This window comes from Triturus cristatus, chromosome 3_1 (genome assembly GCF_964204655.1).
Source record: "Triturus cristatus chromosome 3_1, aTriCri1.1, whole genome shotgun sequence".
NCBI lineage: Eukaryota > Metazoa > Chordata > Amphibia > Caudata > Salamandridae > Triturus > Triturus cristatus.
In genome coordinates, this window is record NC_140583.1 from 382,111,536 (window position 1) to 382,134,097 (window position 22,562).

Here is a 22,562-nt window from a genome sequence, read left to right on the forward strand (position 1 = left end):
ATTTTGTAATGTGACTTTATTATGTTCACTGTCCGTTCCTACACTCTTATCTGCACGTAAACGTTTGTGAGAAAATTGTGTGTGCGCCACACCTGGGTTTGTAGATGTATGTTCTTCCATCAAAGGTCTTTTCTTCGTCCCCTTATTTTGATGTCCTGTACTGATTCTGCTCTGAGCACCTTCGCTTTCTTTGTCCTGTGAAAAATAAGTTCTGGAGACATGTTTAGCAAACCCCCCCCTTCTTCTGGAAAGATTCCTGAAAGCCTTGTAATAGCTCGCCTTCTTCAATAATTTCTCCCTCTTGCAAAGATTCATTATCATCCTCCACTATAAAACTACCTACCACCTCAATACTCCCTACTCTACCACCCCTCTTACTGCCACTTGGACGCTCCCTGTTTCTTATACCACCATCATACACTTTCCAACTAATAGCCTGTGCGTAGTGAGCCACTTTCCGTGCATCCAACGGCGTGGGAAATTTCGCTTGAAAATTCCCTTCATCTCTGCTTCTTACGTTGCAGGACGCTAGAGGCCTGACCGAGCTGTCCCTACTGCCCCTTCTTGCGCTTGGCTGTATCTCGCCCTCGTTGGCTGCAAAAACGCTTGACTTTGCAGCAGCCAGAGATCTGTTCTTTAATTTAATAATCTAGCTTCATATGGATCTCTTTCGGTATCCTCACCCATTGTCCATCCTGTGCTGATTTTATTGCACGATTCTCCTGACTGACCTCTGTCCTGCTGTGTATGTCAAGGGCAAGATCTTATTCGCTATCTGCAACTGCGTGCTTTGAACAAGTATCTGCGTCATTCTTAAACTGCTTAGACAATGTACTTTGGACATCTAAAACCATTGGTTTAATTTGTTAACGGTACAATAGAACCCCCCCTCACTAGATATTATGGGAGACAAATACCTATCAGTTGACAGACCGACTCTCAACTCCTTATTTTTAAATTGTTGTTTGCCAAATATAAATATTACCTTTTTCTCTCCACACCCTTGCAGTTTTTGAAAGGTAGGGCTATGTAGTTGCTCTGAATATCCACTAGGTGGAGCATTCTCATTAGATAAAGCAGAGCGTGAGTCTGTCTTTACAGACACGGCTCGTTTTTGGTTTCACTTTATACGGGGACTGAAACAGGCACTGCGCGTGTGCGCGGCCTGCCCCCCCCTCTTTTCACAATGCCGGTAACTATTTGGGCTGACTGGGACTGCGGGAGCTGCTGGCTACGAACAGGTGAGGAGCCTGCCGATAAACTTCTTGCACCGAGTGAAGGCGTTGGTGAGCCCTCACTCGATTCACAAGTGGTCACGGCCGCTGCAACGCCGCCTGCCGTGTTCTCCGCTCCATCCTAACCCAAGCCTCAGACAAGACGCCAGTCACAATGAGGTCTTCCCTCCCAGCCGCAATAACGCGTGCAGCGCTTCCCGAATGAAAGCGGCCACCTCCATAATGAACGAGGTTCACAAAATGCAATATTTAAAAGCACAGCCGGCAAAAATTAACAACCCTACCGTACCGCGTCATAAGCAAGTGCGCAACGGGGATTTCGCGCTCTTGGTGCTCGCGCTACTAGCGCCAGCCAATTGGATTTTGCCTCCTGTCCTGGGCCATACTAAGTGCCCGAAGCTGCCCGGGGGTGGACAATCTGCGAATGCCACCCCTAGGAGCCCTCATTACCCCTATAAACCCCTAAACAAAAACCTAGAATTAATTACACAAATACCATAATTACTAATTAATGAATTAAAATTAATTAACCAATTAATTAATCAAATAAAAATAAATTACTTCCCACCCTTTACAACTATAAACACCACAACACACACCTAAAATTAATTGCACAATTACCACATTTAATTACCAATTAATTATTTAAAATTAATTAACCATTTAATCCATAAATTGAAAATACATTACTTCCTACCCTTTACACCTATAAACACCACAGCACACACCTAACATGTACTAAACAATTACCATAATTAATTAATTACAACGAATTAACAATAACAATTAACTAATTAATAATAAATTAATTTACATATTTAAAACTATAAAATCTAAATTACATTAATTAAAATGTATTTAAATTAAATTAAATAAAAAATATTCTACTAATTTAATATCATTGAATTACTTCCCACCATATTCCCCTCCAAACCCACAACTCGCCACGGAACGGAAAATGCAAAATTCAAATAATTTATTTTTGATAACAATTAAAAATGTAACACATTTAATAAAAATACAAATAATTCTTTTAAAAAAATCATACATCACGTACATATAAAATATATGCTAAAATACATAACATTAATTTATAAAATGATATTTTCAACAACTATATTTTTGCAAATGATATTAAACACTTCGATATTCTTTAAATTGATTTTACTTACCTTAAATCGCTATTCTTGACCACGATATTCATGATGTCGATATTTCTGAACCACGATATTTATTGCTAGATATTTGTGCAACTCGATATTTTTTACTCGATATTCTGTCTGTACACTAGTTGCGATAGTCCTTAATAGAATTTCAACAACCCAGAAGTCAAATTGTGTATTTGCATTTTGAAATGCTTCTAAATCAATTTCCAAGTCCAGTCCATTTTGCAAATTCTGTTAGCTACCAGACACATGGTGATGGTGGCCTGCTTCTTTTTAGGGGAGCCATAGGCCTTAATGTTATGAAGGAGAATGGAACTTCTGGTCCCTAGTTTGCTAGTAAAAGACTTCCATGACTGTGATCCGGAGGGCCCCTCGGTAGGTTGGGCTCTGGTGCCAGGGCACCTGCTGCACTATTGATAATTACAACCATATGGTAAAAGATTAAAGCTTGAATTTTAACTACTAACTATCAAAGCTAGTCCTCAGCTACTGCATTGCCATAAAGACTGTGACAAATTATAGTAACAAAGTGTGTTTTCTTAATGGCAAACTTGTATGATGAATTTACCTTTTGATTCCTATATAGTATTTAGGTCTTATATGTGAATTGCTTTATAGTTAGGAATTACAATATTCGAAGTCACAAATGTTACCTGGTTTTAAATGTACTTTATTCTTATGACCTGTAACTTTTCCTATACTAAATTCATTTCTTTAACCATAAATGTATCTGGTGGGAATTGACAGTGTTAAGATTTTGGAACTTAAGTGTCAATAAAGTCAGTATTCTCCATTCATATGCCCAAGGCTGAAGTTAGAGTGTCTGGTTGTCTTTCAATCTATATATTTGCAATTCAGAATTCTTATGTCACAGAAGGGAGTATTTTTATTTGGCCATTCATTACAAGTTTTTTTTCTTTGCTTAGACGCTTCAGTCACCCTTTCAAAGAATGACAGTAACTTAAAAGCAGCCAATCTCCCTGAGAAGGAAGAGCTGCCAGATGCACGCGTCATTGAGGATTCTGAGAGTCCAGGTGAGCACTGCCCCAACTAAGCCACAGAGTATAATATGATACACTTCAGAGATTTGGACAGTGCTTAAAACAACCTTGGCAAACACATTCAAATCAGCCCCGCTCCTTTCCTGCCTATTTCTTTCTTCTCTCTCTCTTTCTTTCTGATCTCCACTATCTCTTTTTCTCTATATCTTTCTCTCTCTTTTTTCGCCTGCTATTTATTCAGCCAAATACATGGGAAGTTGGAGACAGAGGCCCCGGCCCTCGACCTTCCACCTGGAACTGCCCAATGGAATATATGGCCAATGGACCCCATCTTTTTCTGTGGAAAAGTGAAGACGGCCACACCCTTATTCTGTGGCAAGTGCCATACAAATAACGTTCCTCTCACAGGGTCATTAGACTACAAATGCACTGGTTAATTGAAGTTCTGAGAAAGGAAACAGCTTTGTGACGAATGAAAAAGCTGACACGACTATTTTGTTATAATTAATTAGAGCACTAAACTGATTGTTTTATCTATCTCTCTCTCTCTCTCTCTCTCTCTCTCTCTCTCTCTATATATATATATATATATATATATATATATATATATATATATATATATATATATATATATGTATATATATATATATATATATATGTATATATAATATTGGATCATGTTTCCGTAGAAAAGTTTTTTTTTTGTATTGCTAATGACTTTGACGCAGTTTGACAAATCTACACAAAACTTTCCTAAAAAGTGCTACTTTGTTACTAGTTTGCATATGGAAAGTTTGGGGTGATCATCGAGCGGGGGCTTAGAAAAAGGGGATCCCAAAACATGTTTTCCACCTTCATTTTTCCATACGAACTTTTAACACAGGTACAGCCGAAACCACTTAATGCATTTACACCAAATTTTGCAGAATGCTTGATCTTGGTCTAGAAAGAGTGCTTTTTGTGATTTTGAGTAAATCTGTTCAGTCGTTTTTGATCAAATAAAGTTAAAAAATGTTGTATATCTAGGGACGCACAGCCTCCGCAGATCCAACAGATCGAAGCTGAGATCATATTAGGCTTGGGGAAGATGGGAAGGCCATTCAGCCCCCTTCCCTTTTTAATAATAGGCTGCTGGGTATGGGGTCCCCAGGGCTTAATAAGGCTCAGAGAGTAGGACCGTCCTCTCTTTAATGTATTCCAAAACCAGGAGATGCGGTTCCCTGGGCCTATGAAGTCTTGGAGAGTGGCGCTACCCTGCCACCTTCCCTTTTTTTTCAGTTTGGCACCTTTGACAGGACCACCGGAACCTGATGGGGCTTGCAGAGGGAGGTCCTATGGCCCTTCTCCTATTTTTAATAGAATTTTGTCCCGGAGTATGGTGTTTCTGGCATCTGACTGCGCAGTGTGAGACTGGCAGTCTGGGAATGAGTTGGCCACTGGCCCTCTGGCTAACCTACAACTGCTCACTGCTGAAGGCCAGGTGCAGTGTGTAGTTAGGCCGCCTGCAGGTTGGTTAGCCACAGGGTCTGGCTCCATGGCAGAAGGCTGCGCGCAGTGTGGGGTTGGCTGCCTGTGTGAGGTTGACCACAGGAACTGACCTGTGGCCAGGTGCTGCAGCCAATCCCCCACCGCGCATAGCCAAAGGCATTGCATGGCGAGTGGTGGCTTTAGTACAGTAACAAAATATTACTTTGGGTTAAAAAAAAAACCTAGAAATTCACTGAAAAAAACAAAGGTTAAAGTAACGTTATAGTTAGGTGAAATGGTCAGTATCATTTTAATCTAAAAAAAACAACAGAAATTCACCAGTTAAAGTTAAATCAAGTTACTATAACTAGTGCCCGAAGGTAACTATTACTCAGCCCTCGACATGTACTGCTAATTACCCCACATATTACATCACTCACGACATCTTCTATGACATAAGTGATAATGGGGCACATGCATCAAGGTATGATTTTGCAAGTCCTTAATTGCGATTATTAAGGAATCGCAATTTAGGACTCGCAAAAGCCTATGCATGTAGGAATTGCTGTAAAAATAGTGATTCCTAAACATTCCTTAATTGCGACTCGGAAATTGCGAGTCGCAATTAAGGAGTGGTTCCCCATTCATTCCTTTGGGTCTACAGGCCCATAGGAATTAATGGGAAATTGCATGCGCATTTTGCGAGTACCAATAGGTACTCGTAAATTGCGCATGCAATTTCGAGGGTGCAAGGGTATCAAAAGGGCACCCTGTTGCACCCCTGGAATTGTGATGTGCACCCATGTTGCACACACACATGTCCCAAGGGCATGTGTGTGTGCAACATGAAACGTTGAAAAATGCACTTTAGTGCATTTTTCAAAGTTTTTGCAAATTACCGACCAGTTCAATTGCTCAGTAATCTGAGGCCCCAAATAGCAAAATCGCTATTTAAAAGTGGTCACTGCATTGCATTTAAGGAATTGCAAACTGCGATTCCTTAAATGCAATCTCAATTTTTAGAAATCACAATAAATTGTAATTTCTTAAATTGCGAGTGCCTTACACTTTGATGTATCGCAAAAGCCCTTTTTGCAGGTGCAAACGGCCTATTTTCGAATCGTACCGTTTGCGCTCGCAAAAAAGGTTGATGCATGTGCCTGAATATCCCTGCAACATTTGCAATGGAATAATTGATGAGCAAACTGTGCCTGGCAGGGGAGCGAGTTATAGTATCATTAGGGCATGAGTTAGTTACTTGTGATAACTATAAATGGTGAATTTCTGAGTTTTTATTGTTTAAAACATTACGTTGTTACTGAACATTTTAGCTAGGTATAACGTTATGTTAACCTTTGTTTTTTCAGTGAATATTACCTACTGGCAGTCGCCAGTAGGTAGTTACAGTTACAACCTAGTTTCCAAAGGAAAAACATTTTTTGATTTGCTAACAATTTTGGCGTCGTTTGACGAATCTTTGCGAAATTCTCCCAAAAAAAAGTCTATCCAGGTCAGCTCATATCAGAAACGTTTGGGGATGATTACTCAAGCGGGGGCTGAGAAAAAAGTGGGGTCCCAAAACGCATTTTCCCCATGTTAATTTCCATAGGAAATTTTGCGACGAGCTACAGCCCGAACTGCTGAACGGAATTACCCCAAATTTGACAGAAAGGTAGAGCGTGGTTCAGAAAGCGACCTTTTTTTAAATGGTGTAAATCCGTTAAGTATTTGCTGAGAAAATTGAAAAATAAATGTTTCGATATCTGGGCGGAGCCTTAGTCCCGAGCACGAGCTTCACTGTGAATAGCTGCCAACACTCCAAACCAGAAAGTGTTGGCAGCCATCTTGTGACTCTGTAGAAGCGAGTCACCAGAAAACTGAGAAACAAAGATATAAAACAATAGAAGGGGGCAGGGTAGAAACACCCTGACCCCCTAGACCTGCTTAGGGGGTCCCAGAAGGAACCCCAGGGCCAAAAAAAGCATTAAAAAAAAAGAAATTAAATCGGCGCAATTCGTGCTGGGGTGGCGGGTTCTCGTGTTTTATTTTGATGAGGCCCCTGGGTGGGCTAGGTCCCGGGGGTATTTCTTAAAAAAATGAAAGTGGGGGCTCACTGGGGCACCTGCAGTCCCGGGGCTTCACTTATGTTGGGAGGGGGGTTCAGTAGGCTGTGGAAATTATATTGGGAAAATAACAATGCGCCGTATTGCGGCCTTCCTTTAATATAATGCGGACTAATGGTTTACTTATTATGCAGTGTTCAATGTTTTCACGGATAGAGTCACTTTGTTACAGGAAATTTATTAACATGTGGTAGGGAGTATTCTTTACCCAGGGGGCATTTCTTAAAAAATAATAGCAGGGGCCCGCTGGGGCCCCCGCAGCCCCGGGCTTCACTGAGGTTGGGAGGGGGGTGCAGTAGGCTGTGGTAATTATATCAGGAAAACAACAATGCGCCGTATTGTGGCCTTCCTTTAATATAATGCAGAATAATGTTTACCTATTATGCAGTGTTCACTTTTATCACGGATATAGTGACTTTGTTACGGGAAATGTATTAATATGTGGGAGAGCGTGTTCTGTATCTGTGCGTGGAACAAAATTAACATTTAATTGGCTGTGGTGTTCGAACAACAATCTTAAAGTTCATTGGCTGTGAACTATCGAAAGTAGAAGTGTTTCCTGCCATTCACTTCCCCTCCGCAGAGTAGCAAGGACATCTAATTGCCTTACATGTTGTAAGGAGGACCTTCCAGAGCATAATGTTGATTGGTTGCGAACTATTGAAAGTAGAAGGGTTGCTAGGTATTCCCTTCCCCTCCGCGGAATAGGAGGGACATCTGATTGGCTGACGTGTTCTAAGGAGGAGCTTCCAGAGTTTCATGTTGATTGGTTGCGAACTATTGAAAGTAGAAGTGTTGGCAGCCATTCACTTCCCCTCCGCGGAGTAGGAGGGACATCTGATTGGCTGACGTGTTCCAAGGAGGACTTTCCCAAGCTTAATGTTGATTGGCTGTAAACCATTGAAAGTAGAACTGTTGTCAGCGGTTCCTTCCCCCTCCGTTGAATATTCGGGACATCTCATTGGGTAATGTGTTCCAAGTGGGACCTTCCCGAGCTTAATGTTCATTGGCTGTGAAGCATTAAAAGTAGAAGTGTTGGCAGCCATTCCCTCCTCCTCTGCGGAACAACATGGACATTTTATTGGCTAAAGTGTTCCGAGTACAAGTTTGCTCCTTATTGGGTGGGAACGGTTCACTGTTTTCAGCCATTTTGTGACGCACTTCCAAAGGAGTACGGGTAAACAAAGTAGTAGAGGGGAGGGTAGGGACACTATTAACTCTGTACAGTGGTCACAAGGTGGTGGAGAGGGATTGTGAAGGTAAAAATTGTTTTTTATATATTTTATGGACCATTTATATAATTGCTGTGGGGGTGCAAATCATGGCGGAAAAATAACAGAGGGTGTTGCGGTCTTCTTTTTATTAAGTTTTCAGGTGGGATACTTCCCAGGAGCACTATTTACTTATAATGTGGTGTTTACTTTTCTGACGGGGAGGTGTGGTTGCGCAGCAAAACTTTCAGTTTGGGTTTCAAACAGTTTTTATTTAGCAATTACAAATAAACTTTCTTTGGATACTGACGCTGTATATATTAAAGGGGTGACAAATAAAAATGGAATTTCATAAAATATAACTTAAGCGTGGCCACAACCTGCTTTTTTCTGCTATAGTTTGTAAAAGTGTGCCCCATATTCTTGATAACATAAGAGGGCATCAGTTACTTTTAGATAAAGGAGAAAAGAAGTGCTACAACAAATACTCCCGCACTACATCATCTGCGGTCAGAAGAACAAGTAAAAAACAGTTTAGCACAAATAACTTCATATTACATAGAAATGTATGCATTATAATTTTTCAAGTTTGTATTTTGTCGAATTTGGGAACGTTCTGTCGTAGTGCTTAGAGGTCGCATAATGTTCCGCTAACAAATCACGTACTCATTAAAGAATATATAGGATAGTACTATTATAATATACAGTACTGGTCTTATATATTCTATAGGGAGAAGGTGAATAGGAACCACAACTGAAAAAATTGAAATTAGAAAATAACATTCAGAAACGTAGGGTTTATCAAATGTTTAAAGTAAGAAAGTATGTATGAAAGCTATATTTTTTTAGACTGCAATTTCGTAAAATATGCTCACTGAAAAAATATCTGATTAAGTATGTTATAAAGCTTAGTAAGCTGTATTTCAGATGGCGCTGACAAATCTCCAATTCCTCTTCTGTAACAATAGGACAGTCTATTACAATATAACGAGTGACACCATTGGTACAGTAAAAAGAAAAGGAAAATAAAGTTATGAATACAACAGAAGATCAATAACAGAATACTTTCGAGCGGTGAATATTTTCAGAGCTTCTTTTCCCCAGGGACTTTGAAATGTTTGATCTTTGTGGCGACGGGTCATAAACTCCTCTGAGATCATTATGACTGTGAAAATTATAACATACATATTCACAGGATATGATCAAAAGGGGGGAACAGACTAAATACCGGAAGCTTGGATGCTTATATATCTTTACTCTTTGCGTCGACAGGTTATGAACTCCTCTGAGATCACCATGACTGTTCATATTATATTATACATATTGACAGTATATGATCCCCAGGGGAAAACAGACTAACAACTGGAAGCTGGTGAAGTTAATTATAAATCTTTAGGGTTTGCCCCGACGGATCACCAACTCCTCTTAAGTGAAGTACAGTGTCAATATTATAATATAGAAAGTCACAATATATAAGCTGAAAGGAGCCAGAAAAGGAGCAATGTTTGCTGTAATCTGTCTGTTTCTGAAAACAAAAACATGCAATAACACTATTTTCTAGATATAAATGTTTAAATATTGACAAATAGCTACGTATTATAAATATCTACTATGCCATAATCAAACAACTCACAACTCCGGAATATGTTTTGTTGCCGCAAAACAAGAATCCGACGCTAGAAAAGGGAACCTGCATCACAGAATGGACACGGATAAATAACTTGCGAAAATGAAACTCATCGAACAACGGGTGTGGTTTATATACTTTTTGGTTATTGAGTAGTCTATGGAAGGTAGATCCGGCTCGGCCTATTTAGATGCCATGCTTTATTGTTTACACGTGCTCACGTTTTAACTGTTTAACTTGTGCACATGTTGGGAAAAGTTACAAAATGTGAAGCTGTAAAGGTTTCGATTTCCATCGAAACACATATAAGGTCCTTAATATGTACATACGTTGGAGAGTTTAAAAACTGTTACCCGGCAAACTGTGCCATTTGCATTCTCATGATTAAAAATATATAAATAGAAGCCATAAAAAATATTATCGTTCACAATAGAAGAAACAAAATACGTGCTAATATTTGTCATCACTATGCTGTTAAATTTAAAAAATGCCAACATTTGTAAAGCATATTGCTACCCCCGGAAAGGTGTGCCGGCGCTCGGGCGTTGGGAAGATTAAGCAAGGTGTTGCCCACAGTGAGATAGTGGTGGGCTAACATGCTGCTCGAGCCGGGAATCGAACTGTGAACACTGTTGTTCGAAGTCAGGTATTATAGGTGCTGCTTCACACGTTTACTACACTTATATGTTAATTACTGCTAATTAAGTTGTAAACATTGTTAAATTATAGGTAGAGCTTCCTGTTTTCCGTTTTTACTGATTTTTACAGATAAATACAGACAGAGAACTATTTATTTTCCTCTCTGTATTTATTTTAAAATGTGGATAAAAACGGAAATTTGGTTATTTTTTTAGCGATTCTAAATGCTGTCAATCATGACTACCAGGCCAATAGGTCTGTTGTTCTAAAAGTAAAAGGGTTAAAACAATAAAAGAATTTTAGTAAAGAGCCTTAAACAGCAATATATATGCTCGTAAAAGAAAACATGCACATTTTAATATCAAGGTTGTGCATATTTTATCATCTGAGAGTGTTTATATGACTGAAAACGGTCAGTCCTTCATGCATGAGTGCATATTTATCAGACATATAAATGTGGAAATATACTCATTTCAGATTCATTTTTACACAAAACCCAAAATATATATGGGTAAATACGAATACAATGGAATTGCCCAAAAAATAAATACCATAAAACCAGGAGCCATAATTATAGGTTATAAAAGACTACTGTTAAGTTAGTTTTCATTATAAAATGTATACACGTCTTTTTAAAATTTACTTAAAAAACATTATAGGTTATAGGAACATTGTAGTTAGAAATTAGCATATAAAAAACCTTTGAAATTCACTGAAAAAACCATAGGTTTTACAGAAGTTATAGTTACAAATTAGCATTGAAAAAACCTTTGAAATTCACTGAAAAAAACATAGGTTTCAGGGGCGTTATAGTTAGCTGGACATTTCACTCGTACAAAACCATAGAAATTCCACCATTATAGTTAGTTCAGCTGACTATAACTCGCGCCCCCGCAATGCACTGCTCATGATGTCACATATTACATAATTCATGGCATGGTCAGTGACATCACTGATGACATCACTGATGACATCTCAAATGACATCACTGATGACATCACTGATGACATTATCCACGAGATAATCCGATGCACCTCCTCACACCGTAATATAACCTCTGATACACCCATTCTAAAATACAGACTACCATTTTTGAAAACTTAGAGACACTAATACCAGTTACTACATACCCAATCACTGATTCTTAGGTCTACACACACATCCACTCATTCACCCATACAGTCACATTTACATGCAGTCACTCCTCAATACAACACTATCATATGCAGTCATACACCTATTCAAACAGTCACATACCGCCACTCATCCATGAAGTTACTCACAGACCTAGATAGTCATGTAAAGAATCACACTCCCATTTACTCACCTATACAGTTATACACACACCACCTCACTAATTCATACAGATAGTAGTGCATACTTACTCTCTTATATAAACAGTGATACAAGAACACACTCATACGTACAGCCACTTTCGTAATTAAACACTGTCACATATAGTTATTTATATACACCATCACTCACATAAACTGCCTTTTACATATGTAGCTATTTACATGTACCACTGAGATCTTCATTCACTCACGAACACACCCATACACACACTCACCCAGTCATAGAGCTGTTTCCACATGCAGTCTTGAACCCATATACCCAGTGAATCAACTAGTCACACATCTATGCACAGAGTCACACACCTCCAACCCACCCACACACACACACTCAGGCAGCGCTACAAATACTCAGGCAAACAGTCAATAACCCATATAAACTGTCATGTAGGTACTGACTAACCCATGTACTAGCTTACACAACAACAGACACACTGATACATACATTCACACAGTTTAGTCACTAATGCATGCATTCAGTAAGCCACATTTAATCAGTCACTTATACAATCAGTCACACAACTCGTAAATCCTTCATCCAGACAATTATACACCCACTGATTCTTCAATACAGCTTAGCATATATATAAAACATATTTAAACTTTACAGAAACACAGTCATTGTATGATGTCATCAGTGATGTCATTTGAGATGTCATCAGTGATGTCATCAGTGACGTCACTGACCATGCCATGAATGATGTAATATGTGACGTCATGAGCAGTGCATTGCGGGGGCGCGATTTATAATTAGATGAACTAACTATAACGGTGGAATTTCTATTGTTTTGCATGAGTGAAATGTCCAGCTAACTATAACGCCCCTGAAACCTATGTTTTTTTCAGTGAATATATATATATATATATATATATTCACTGAAAAAACCATAGGTTTCACACATGTTATAGTTAGCTGGACATTTCACTCGTACAAAACCATTGAAATTCCCCCGTTATAGTTAGTTCAGCTAACTATAACTCGCGCGACCGCAATCCACTGCTGATGACATCACATATTACATCACTCATGACATGGTCAGTGACATCACTCATGACATCACTGATGACATCTCAAATGACATCACTGATGACATCATCCAGTGAATATGTGTCTTTCTGAAAAATAAATATTTTTTATATATGTATATCTAGAGGTTGATGGAAGAATAAATGGGTAAATAAGTGTCTAAATGGATGTTTTTTTTTAAAAAAATGTATTGTATGACTGACGTATTAACAGTATCTTAGTGAATACAAGTATTGGTGAGTAATGTTTAAATATTTAAATATCTGTATCAGTGTCTCACTTTGTGTATAAGTGGCTGCATGGGTTGGTGAGAAGCTACATGGGTATGTATAAGGTTATTATTTCGTTTTTAGAGTATCAGTATGAGTGTCTGTATGGTTCATTGGGGGATGTTACTTAGCGTATAGATGCATGAATGAGTGACTCACTGTTTGTATGTGTTTTGAAGACAGTATGTGAGCAGGACAGTATGGGTGGATGAGTGTGTGTATGGGTGAGTAAGAGAGTGAATGACTGTCTCAATAGTGTCTTTATGAGTAAGTCCATATGTTTTAAACTAGTATATGTGAGTATTGATGTATATAAGTGAGGATATATGAGAGTGAGAGATTGGAAGACTTCCTGTATAAATAAGTATGTGTTTCTATAAGTGATTGTTTAAGAGAGTAAATATGTGTACGTTTCTGTAGAAGTAAGTGTAGTGGTGTGTGTATAGCTGTATATGCAAGTAAATGAATGTTTATTTGCATGTGTGAGTATGTGTGTGCGTAACTCTGTGTATGAGTGTAGGTGTGTAACAGGTTGTAGAGGTGTATGAGTACATATGATGACTGAGTACATATATGAGTGACTATATAGAAGTGTTGATGAATGAGTGGATGCGTATGTAGATTTTGGAATTACTGAATAGGTTGTTCTAACTGGTATTGGTAACTCTATAGTTTTCAAAACTTTAGTTTGTATTTTTCATTGTGTGTATCAAAGTTTATATTCGAATAAGAGGAGGTCTGCCACACTTACACAAGGATGGTGTCATCAGTGATGTCATCAGTGATGTCATTTGAGATGTCATCAGTGATGTCATGAGTGATGTCACTGACCATGTCATGAGTGATGTAATATGTGACGTCATCAGCAGTGGATTGCAGTCGCGCGAGTTATAGTTAGCTGAACTAACTATAACGGGAGAATTTCAATGGTTTTGTACGAGTGAAATGTCCAGCTAACTATAACATGTGTGAAACCTATGGTTTTTTCAGTGAATTTGCAAGGTTTTTTAAATGCTAATTCCTAACTATAACGTGTGTGAAACCTATGGTTTTTTCAGTGAATTTGCAAGGTTTTTTAAATGCTAATTCCTAACTATAACGTGTGTGAAACCTATGGTTTTTTCAGTGAATTTGCAAGGTTTTTTAAATGCTAATTCCTAACTATAACGTGTGTGAAACCTATGGTTTTTTCAGTGAATTTGCAAGGTTTTTTAAATGCTAATTCCTAACTATAACGTGTGTGAAACCTATGTTTTTTTTAGTGAATTTGTAAGGTTTTTTAAATGCTAATTTATCTATGTATTATTATATTTTTTATCTATTTATTTTACAATAAACTACTTATGTATATAGTTATAGATTGCCTGTATCCTGTAATATGGAATGGCTCCGCTCTTTTTTTTTAAATTTGTAATTTGGATAAAGTTGAACAGCATAGTTAATATCTTCTATAAACTGATAAACAGCTTAAAATGTTTTTTTTTTTTTAAGGGTTTTTGACGGTGCGCGCACCGGCAATTTTTTTTATTAAAGGAAATGTTTTTTTTTTATTTACGAGGTCCTTTAGGGACCCCCTGAGAAGGTCTAGGGGGTCAGGGAGTGTCTTCCCTGCCTCCTTTTCATGTTTTAGAAATCGGGTTAAAAGTAATTCATTTCTGATGCGTAGGTGCACCGTGCGCGCATGCGTGCGAGCACCGTGCGCGCACCGGCAATTTCTTTTTATTAAACGAAATGTTTTTTTTTATTTACGAGGTCCTTTAGGGACCCCCTGAGAAGGTCTAGGGGGTCAGGGAGTGTCTTCCCTGCCTCCTTTTCATGTTTTAGAAATCGGGTTAAAAGTAATTCATTTCTGATGCGTGCGTGCACCGTGCGCGCATGCGTGCGAGCACCGTGCGCGCACCGGCAATTTTTTTTTATTAAACAAAATCTTTTTTTTTATTTACGAGGTCCTTTAGGGGCCCCCTGAGAAGGTCTAGGGGGTCAGGGAGTGTCTTCCCTGCCTCCTTTTCATGTTTTAGAAATTGGGTTAAAAGTAATTCATTTCCGATCCGTACGTGCACAGTGCGCGCATGCGTGCGAGCAAGGTGCGCGCACGGCAAGTCATGTGATTATGAAACAACACTTTTCATTGGTTCATAGTAGTTTCTGTTCCAGAATCTTCAAACACCACACCCACTCCCTTCACTATTTCTTCTTATTTTCTTGGAGAAGGTTGCTGAACAGCTACTCGAGTGAAATCTTACTTGAAAATGACAGAACAGCAGTCAACTTCAGGGAGTGAGGAGGAGACCTTTGTGGAACCACCAAGGAAGAGCAAACAAAAACACTCATTCATCTGGAATTTGTTCACATTTCCAGAGAGCCAAAAGAAGGTGAATGCGCCGAAGGTGACATGCACTATTTGCGGAAGTGTCCTATCTAGAGGAGATCTGAACAAAAAATACTCCTTTAGTATTTATTCCATGCTGAGGCACTTCAAAACAGTGCATCTTATCCGCTATGCTCGAGAAACAACTAGAGCCCTAAGGGACAACCCTCCACCTGCTCAGCCGAGCACATCATCTGCGGCCGCAGATTCACCATGCACCAGGCAACTGGACATCCGCCCCCTTTTCAAGAAGGTGCACATACATTGCAATGTGTGCAATGCTGTTATTTGCTACGGTGAGAGCAGCATCAACTTGATTGAAAACAGAATACAGCAGCACACATGCTCCAGCCCATAATTTTTTTCATTTTTTTTTTTGTTCCTGTTGAACAGTTTTTCATCACCAGTTTTTTTTTGGTGCTCTAAAAAAAATAAAAAATAAAATACAAAATTGTTAAAAAACTAAAAAAAAATACAAAACGAAAAAGACAAAAAAAACAGTTCTTTTCAGAACTCACTTCACTTCTCCAAGAAGAGCTATATTCCTAATATACTGTGTTGTAATTTTATTGAAAGATTGTGTTGTGTATACATGAATGATTGAAATGATTGAAATGACTGAGTGAAGAGGAGGAAAGGACAGACAAAATGTGTGAGAAAACAAAAGTATGATCAGTCATGAAAGGGAATTGAAAGACTGACTGCAACAAAAGGACTAAGGGTAGAGGATACAGGTAAGAAGAGTGAATGAATAAGGGAATGGCAGTGAGTAATGGAGAGTGATGGAGGGGAAGTCATAAAATGGGAGTAAGGGACGGAGATAGGAAAAGGGAGCAACAGATGAAGCGGATGAAGTACAGCAGGGTAAAGGGATTGAAAGTAAGAGAAGTGGAGTGATGGTGAGATAAGGGGTATGAGGATTAGAAAAGGGGGTAAGGGAAAGTGAGAGATGGGGAGTGAGGGGATGTAGGGATTTAGGAAACTGGAGTGAGAGAAAGGGAGTCAGTATTTCAATGAGCAAAGGAGAGTGAGGGAGAGTGAAGGAAAGAATGCGAAAAGATGAAGGGGTGTGAGATACAGACAAGAGGAAGTGAAGTAGGAGAATAGGAGTGACTATGAGTAAAGGATAGTGACAGTTAGGGATGGTGAGGGAAGGAGAATGACAGAGAAGGTTAAAAAATTAACATAGATGGAAAATGAGTGATGGAGAGAGGAGGAGTGGTAGAAACAAAGGGGCAGATTTATGTTAGACATGCGCCACTTTTACGCCGCCGTTGCGTCACTTTTGTGATGCAGCGGCGGCGTAAACCCTGCGCCACGTTGCGCCCTACTTACATCGTGACGCATCTATGGAGATGCGTCACGGTGTAAAGCCCTGCACCACATTAAACCTGCGTCAGGTTTAATGTATGCAGGGTGGGCGTTCCAGCGGAAAAAGCCTCAGAAAAGTGTCGTAGTGAAATCTACAAGATTTCACTCAGTCACTTTTCCGACGCTGCTGCGTCAAAACCTTGCGCCTGCTTGAAGCAGGCATAAGGCATGACGCAGCATGTTAGGTATGGGCAGCCCCTAAACATTGCTGGAGTTGCGTCGTGCTTGCGACACGACTCCAGCAATGCGCCGCCCTTACACCATCAGATGCGTCACGCATCTGTTTATCCTTGCGCCACGATGCGCTGCATTGTAAATGCGGCGCATCTTTGGTGGCGCAAGGGTAAACTTGCGTGACGCATCTTTCCTGGCGCATCCCTGCTGATTTGCAGGGATGCGCCAGAAAACATAAATCTGCCCCAGAGATGTTAAGGAAATTAAGGGTAAGACAGACAAAGGGAGAGAGACAGAAACAGAGACAGAGAGCAAGGAACTGAGAAGGAGTAAGGCAGTTAGAATGACTGAGACATATGGAGACAGGGAGAGAAACATGGTTGAAAAAATAGTGATGGAGGCAGTAAACCTAGGGGAGTAGTAGAGAAGGAGTGAGGGAGTTACGAAAGAGCAGTAAAGGAAGAAGAGAGAGGGAAGGGGAATGAGAAAAGCAGAGTGAGGAGAAGTGAAGAAAAGGGAGCATGAACGTGAAGGGGTGAGAAATACAGATATTTTAAACTTACCTGAACAACAAAATAACTTAATTAGAAATAAATGGGTTTTTTTAATTACAAGAAAAATGGATTCAATTTCCTAAATTTTCTTTCTCGATCTGAAAAAAAAATGAAAAAAGTAGTAATATTTAACAATACATTTTACAATACAGTACACATATTTTCATATTTAACAAAGTAATTTTTTGCCCTGTTTTTGCTGTTTTCATAATATATTGAATTTCACTGAAAATAGTTATATCAATTGCATTCATCACTTAACAGCGGGCAAAAAAATAAACAATCTGAAAGATTGTTTAAAAAAGCCCTGAATCTATCCTCAGTAAAACATACCTTGATAGAAATGCAACATATATATTAAAAATATCTTCTAAGAACAATAACTATTTGCAATAAATAACGTCTGTAAATCTTGTTGCTTAAGCACATACACCAAAATAATATCTGTCTAAGAAGTCCACAATAGAAACATTTACCTTTCCATGAGGCCAAATGGTAATTTTTAAACTCTTTTTTGGTGAAATATCCAATGATAATCCTATGAAATCGAAATAATGGTTTCTTCAGATGCTGCAATTTGTATCTAAAATTTTGGTTTTAGAAAAATTAAGTAGGAATTTGGTAATTCTGCAGGCAAACGTTGCTTGAAAATCAATTGAGAATCATTACACAGTGTCCACCCTTTTTCACATTTTAGATAAACTGTGTAATGACCAGAAGTTATAGAAGGTCCATCATGGAAAATTATTGCAACTGCAACAAAAGTCTTTCCTGATATTGATAATTGATTTCCTACAAACTTCTTTATAAAAGTGTCCAATTTTGTTCCATCAGCTCTACAACGTTGCATCATTAAAATTATATACTGTCCATATTTCTTTAAAAATAACGTTGATAGCATTTCTGATTTACATTGAGAACATTCCATGTTGTGATTTGCATCTTTAACTAATTTACTAAAAGTCACTGATTTACTCTCTGGTAATGTTAAATGTATGAACCTTTCAGAATCAACATTAGTGCTGCATGTGTTCATACAGTTTTCACAACAATGTTCCGATTTATAAGAGAGACCAAACATATTTTCTATTTCTACCCCTTCATCTTCCAGTACCATAAGCATATACATTAAGAATTCCTGTGCATCTTGCTGTACATCCAGAACATACATCTAAAAGATTTCTAACATCAGAAGCACTTTCTATTTTAGTTTTATCATTACTCAACTTCTCATGAAGGAAACTCAGCAGAGAACAAAATCTTTTTTCATGATTTAGTATTATCTGCTCTTGCAAACTTTCAAGATAAAATACAACATTCAGCACTACATTAGCGTAGCAGTTGACACCAGAGCTATTTTCAAAATGACAACCAACAACCTCTTCAACATTGTCCTTTTTCTTTTTGCTTGCAATCACATCACTCTCCTTTTGTTTTCTCTTCTGTACATCCTCATTACAGATATTCTCAATTCTCCTTTTCCGACAAACAACACGTTTTTCAAACACAGGATACTGACCTAAATGAGGAGCATAGCTTCTTCTTAATCTATTATACTCCTTTACACAATTTGCATTAGCACTAACTTTTGAGTCATCAAAGTCTATCATGAATAAACCAGATAATTTTTTCACTCGTGACAAAGCAACATATGCCATACCTTCTTTAAACACACTAGATCCAATGTTTACAAAAGCACTATCTACAGTTAATCCTTGAGATTTGTGAATAGTTACAGCATATGCTAGAGAAAACGGAAACTGCTTCCTACGTACATATAAGTCTTTCACAAGCAAAAAACGAACTGAACAACGACTAATGTCTTTAACCTCTTCAATCTGATCAAATTTTATTTTTAAGAATTCAATTCCATCTTTTTTCTGGTAGTTAACAAAACCCACAACTTTACCCTTAGCTCCATTCACTAAACCTTTTTCTACATTCAAATTACGTCTTAAAATTACTCGACAGTTCATACATACATAAAGATTCTTTTCTAAACCAGCTGTTTTCGATATGTTTTTCTCTAGAGAATCCAATTTAGTTTTCAATTTGCCTGTCAATATAATAGTTATTCCTTCATGCTGTATTTTATCCATGGCTTCCATTTTCATAATCTCTTCATTTTCCAATTTTAAAAGTTCTTCATTGAATATAGAGCATTCATGTAGTGTTGGCATTAAGCAGATTACAGTATTTTTTTCTGCAATTTCCTTGTATATTTTCTCTGGAACTATTTGTTCTGTTGGAAACAAATTACATAGCAATCGACTCTGTAAAGCTTTTCTGCCATGTTCTGTGAGTAGTCCAATTCTGATATCTTTGAGAATACTTGCATAATCATCATCATTTGCTTGCCGCATATTGGTAATGAGTTCTTTGTCCTCAAAGTATGACCAAATATCCACATTACCTATACTTCCTAATGACTTTTTCGTGTCTTCATGTGCAAGAGTATTAAATACTGGTTGTCCTTTAACTGGAGTGAGCTGCAGTAGATCCCCAAAAACTATAACATGTTTTCCTCCAAATAACACGTCATAGTCTGTCTTTAGAATTTGCTGCATTCTTAAATGCACAAAGGCAAGCATTAAGTTTGATACCATGCTTACCTCATCAATAATGAGAACTTTCATTTTCTTCAACACTCTTGAAACTTCAAAACATGCTTCTCCTGTTAGCTTGTGGTATTCTATTTTGTTCTCATGCTCTACTGGTAACATTAGCAAATGATGTAAGGTAATTCCTTTTATGTTATATGCTGCTAACCCAGTTGGAGCAGTAACAACACAAGACAAAGTTGAATCAGTTTTTTTCTGTAGGTAGCTTCTAATTATTTTAATTAAGAAACTTTTTCCATTTCCAGCTTGTCCACTCACATACATTCTGATTGGTTCAAATGATGTGCATGAGCACTCTTTATTTTCATTTAGTAATCCATGATCAATTTGTTTTGTGACTTCTTCATAAATTTGTTGTTGTTCATCATTCAGTTGTTGGTCCAAATTTGGTAAGTCTATTAAATCTTCCTGAGCTTGATTCATAGCTGTTTCCACTTCAGTCATGGCTATTGCAGCTTCATTTTCTACGATTAGTAGTCCTAGGGGATCTTGACTGAGCGTACCAGAACTTTGACTGTCTTGAGAACTGACTCTAGCTACTTCAGCTGCAATTGTAGCTTCTTGTTCAATTTCTTCATTTAACATTTGTACATAATTTGTGAAAGTACTGCATTCTATGCTATCTTTACATGCATTAAAGGAATCTTCATAGCTCTGAAAATCTCCAAGTAATTCATCCTCTGAACGCCATGGTTTAAACAGCTGTAAAAGTGCTAAGTAATAAATTTCCTTTTTGTCAGTAGTGTCGCAACTCAGCTTCCTGTGATTAATCAAACTTCCTTTTGTTTGTTTCACCAAACATCCTTCCTCACCAATGACTTTATATTTTCCATTGTTGATGTCTTCTGTGGCATTCCGTGTAAAAATGTAGTTCTGCAGCACTTCATAGAGACACATGTTCTCAAGATGATGACTTCTGTTTGGGTAATATGTGTCCAACATATTTGTTTTCAAAATGTCTGTACTTTCTGGTTCGTTCTCTGCTAAATATTCAATTTCTCGAATAGATTTCAGTACCCGATTTCGCATTCCTGCAAGGCCTAAACTTACCCAAATTATTCTTCTGTATTTGGAGTACAGACTTGCAGATGATAACCTATCTGAGCATTCGTATGACCCAATTTCTCGATGCGATAACATCTTTAAACTGAAACTGTATAGCTTTTTACTGACAGTCTTCTCATGAGAAATCTCTTCCCACATTTCTTTCAATTCCGTTTTCTCAGATTTAGTGATGTAAGATGTGACATACCGAGCAACAGCAATAGAATTGTCAGCTACATACTGAATATCCATGTTAGCATTCCACATGGATAAAATGACTGGGTTGTAGTCATTTATATATTTTGACTCTTCTTTTCTTCTTAGGTTGTAAGTATTTTTCGGAGATTTTCTTGTAATGGTATGTCGCACAGCTGACATAAAACTGTTTACTCTTCCTTTTGAAAGAACAGGTCATGGAAATCCAAATCGACATTTTGTGTAGAATTTATCTTTACTCTTGTACTTTCGTCGACAGTATTTTCCACACCGATGACTTTGGAAACGTTAAACTTGCTCTTTTAAGTTTTTTTCTTCTGTGCTTTTAGGTATAGCACATGTTGCATATTCTTCAATGAAAGATAAAACTGCATCATCAGAATCTGTTCCAAATTTTGGGGCATCCTTGATCCACAACAGCATATGAATATGAGGAGCACTTCTTGCTTGGTACTCTTTTCTCCAAAAGAAATCCACAACTTCTCCAAGAGGTGGATTTTTTTTATTGCAGATGAAGGACATCATAGCCTCAAATCTATGATTGAAATATCTGCAAACATTAACCGGATCCAATGAGCACAATTCTCCAGCTGTCTTGTATTGGATGTTTTCAATATTTGAATTTGCCTCTCGAAGAAAATCCAGTTAATCATCCTAAGCGTACTCAGCACAGCTTAGGGTAAGGAACCATGTAGGAGTTCCTAAATTCTGTAACATACATTTCAATTCTCCATGGCGTCGGTACCAATATCCATTAGTTCCACGCTGACAAGCCATCAGATTAATCAATTGAGATTCCAAATGATCATCTCGCTGTTGCACTTTGTTCATAAAATCCTTTGCAGACACATTATGTAGATGTACTCCAGTTTTTAAAATGTGATTTACTGCATAAGATAGTGCAGACAAGTCACTTTCAAATAAAAGATGGAGCAAATAAGGAATACTTTGACGAAATCTTGGATCTTCTGCATATAATCTTGTAGTCCAATACTCAGAAGCAGGAATCTGTACTGGACGTTCATCATATCGTCCACCTTTTCCTGTAGGAAACAGCTGGGGAAAACAACGAGCTTCCAAGCTCTTCTCCCATACAC

General features: G+C 38.1%; 1 protein-coding gene across 4 annotated transcripts in view; it reads left to right on the forward strand.

Moving 5' to 3' along the window:
- The window catches only part of WDR72 (WD repeat domain 72), a 1,103,881-nt gene that overhangs the window by 1,033,793 nt on the left and 47,526 nt on the right, over positions 1 to 22,562 (forward strand). For 3 of the 4 annotated variants that reach the window (XM_085644161.1, XM_085644162.1, XM_085644163.1), the window contains exon 19: positions 3,328 to 3,435. The exons of the other annotated variant lie outside the window; for it this stretch is intronic. In XM_085644161.1, coding sequence (XP_085500287.1) covers positions 3,328 to 3,435 — 108 coding nt within the window. The remainder of the gene's footprint in view (positions 1 to 3,327; positions 3,436 to 22,562) is intronic. 4 annotated transcript variants of the gene reach the window in all.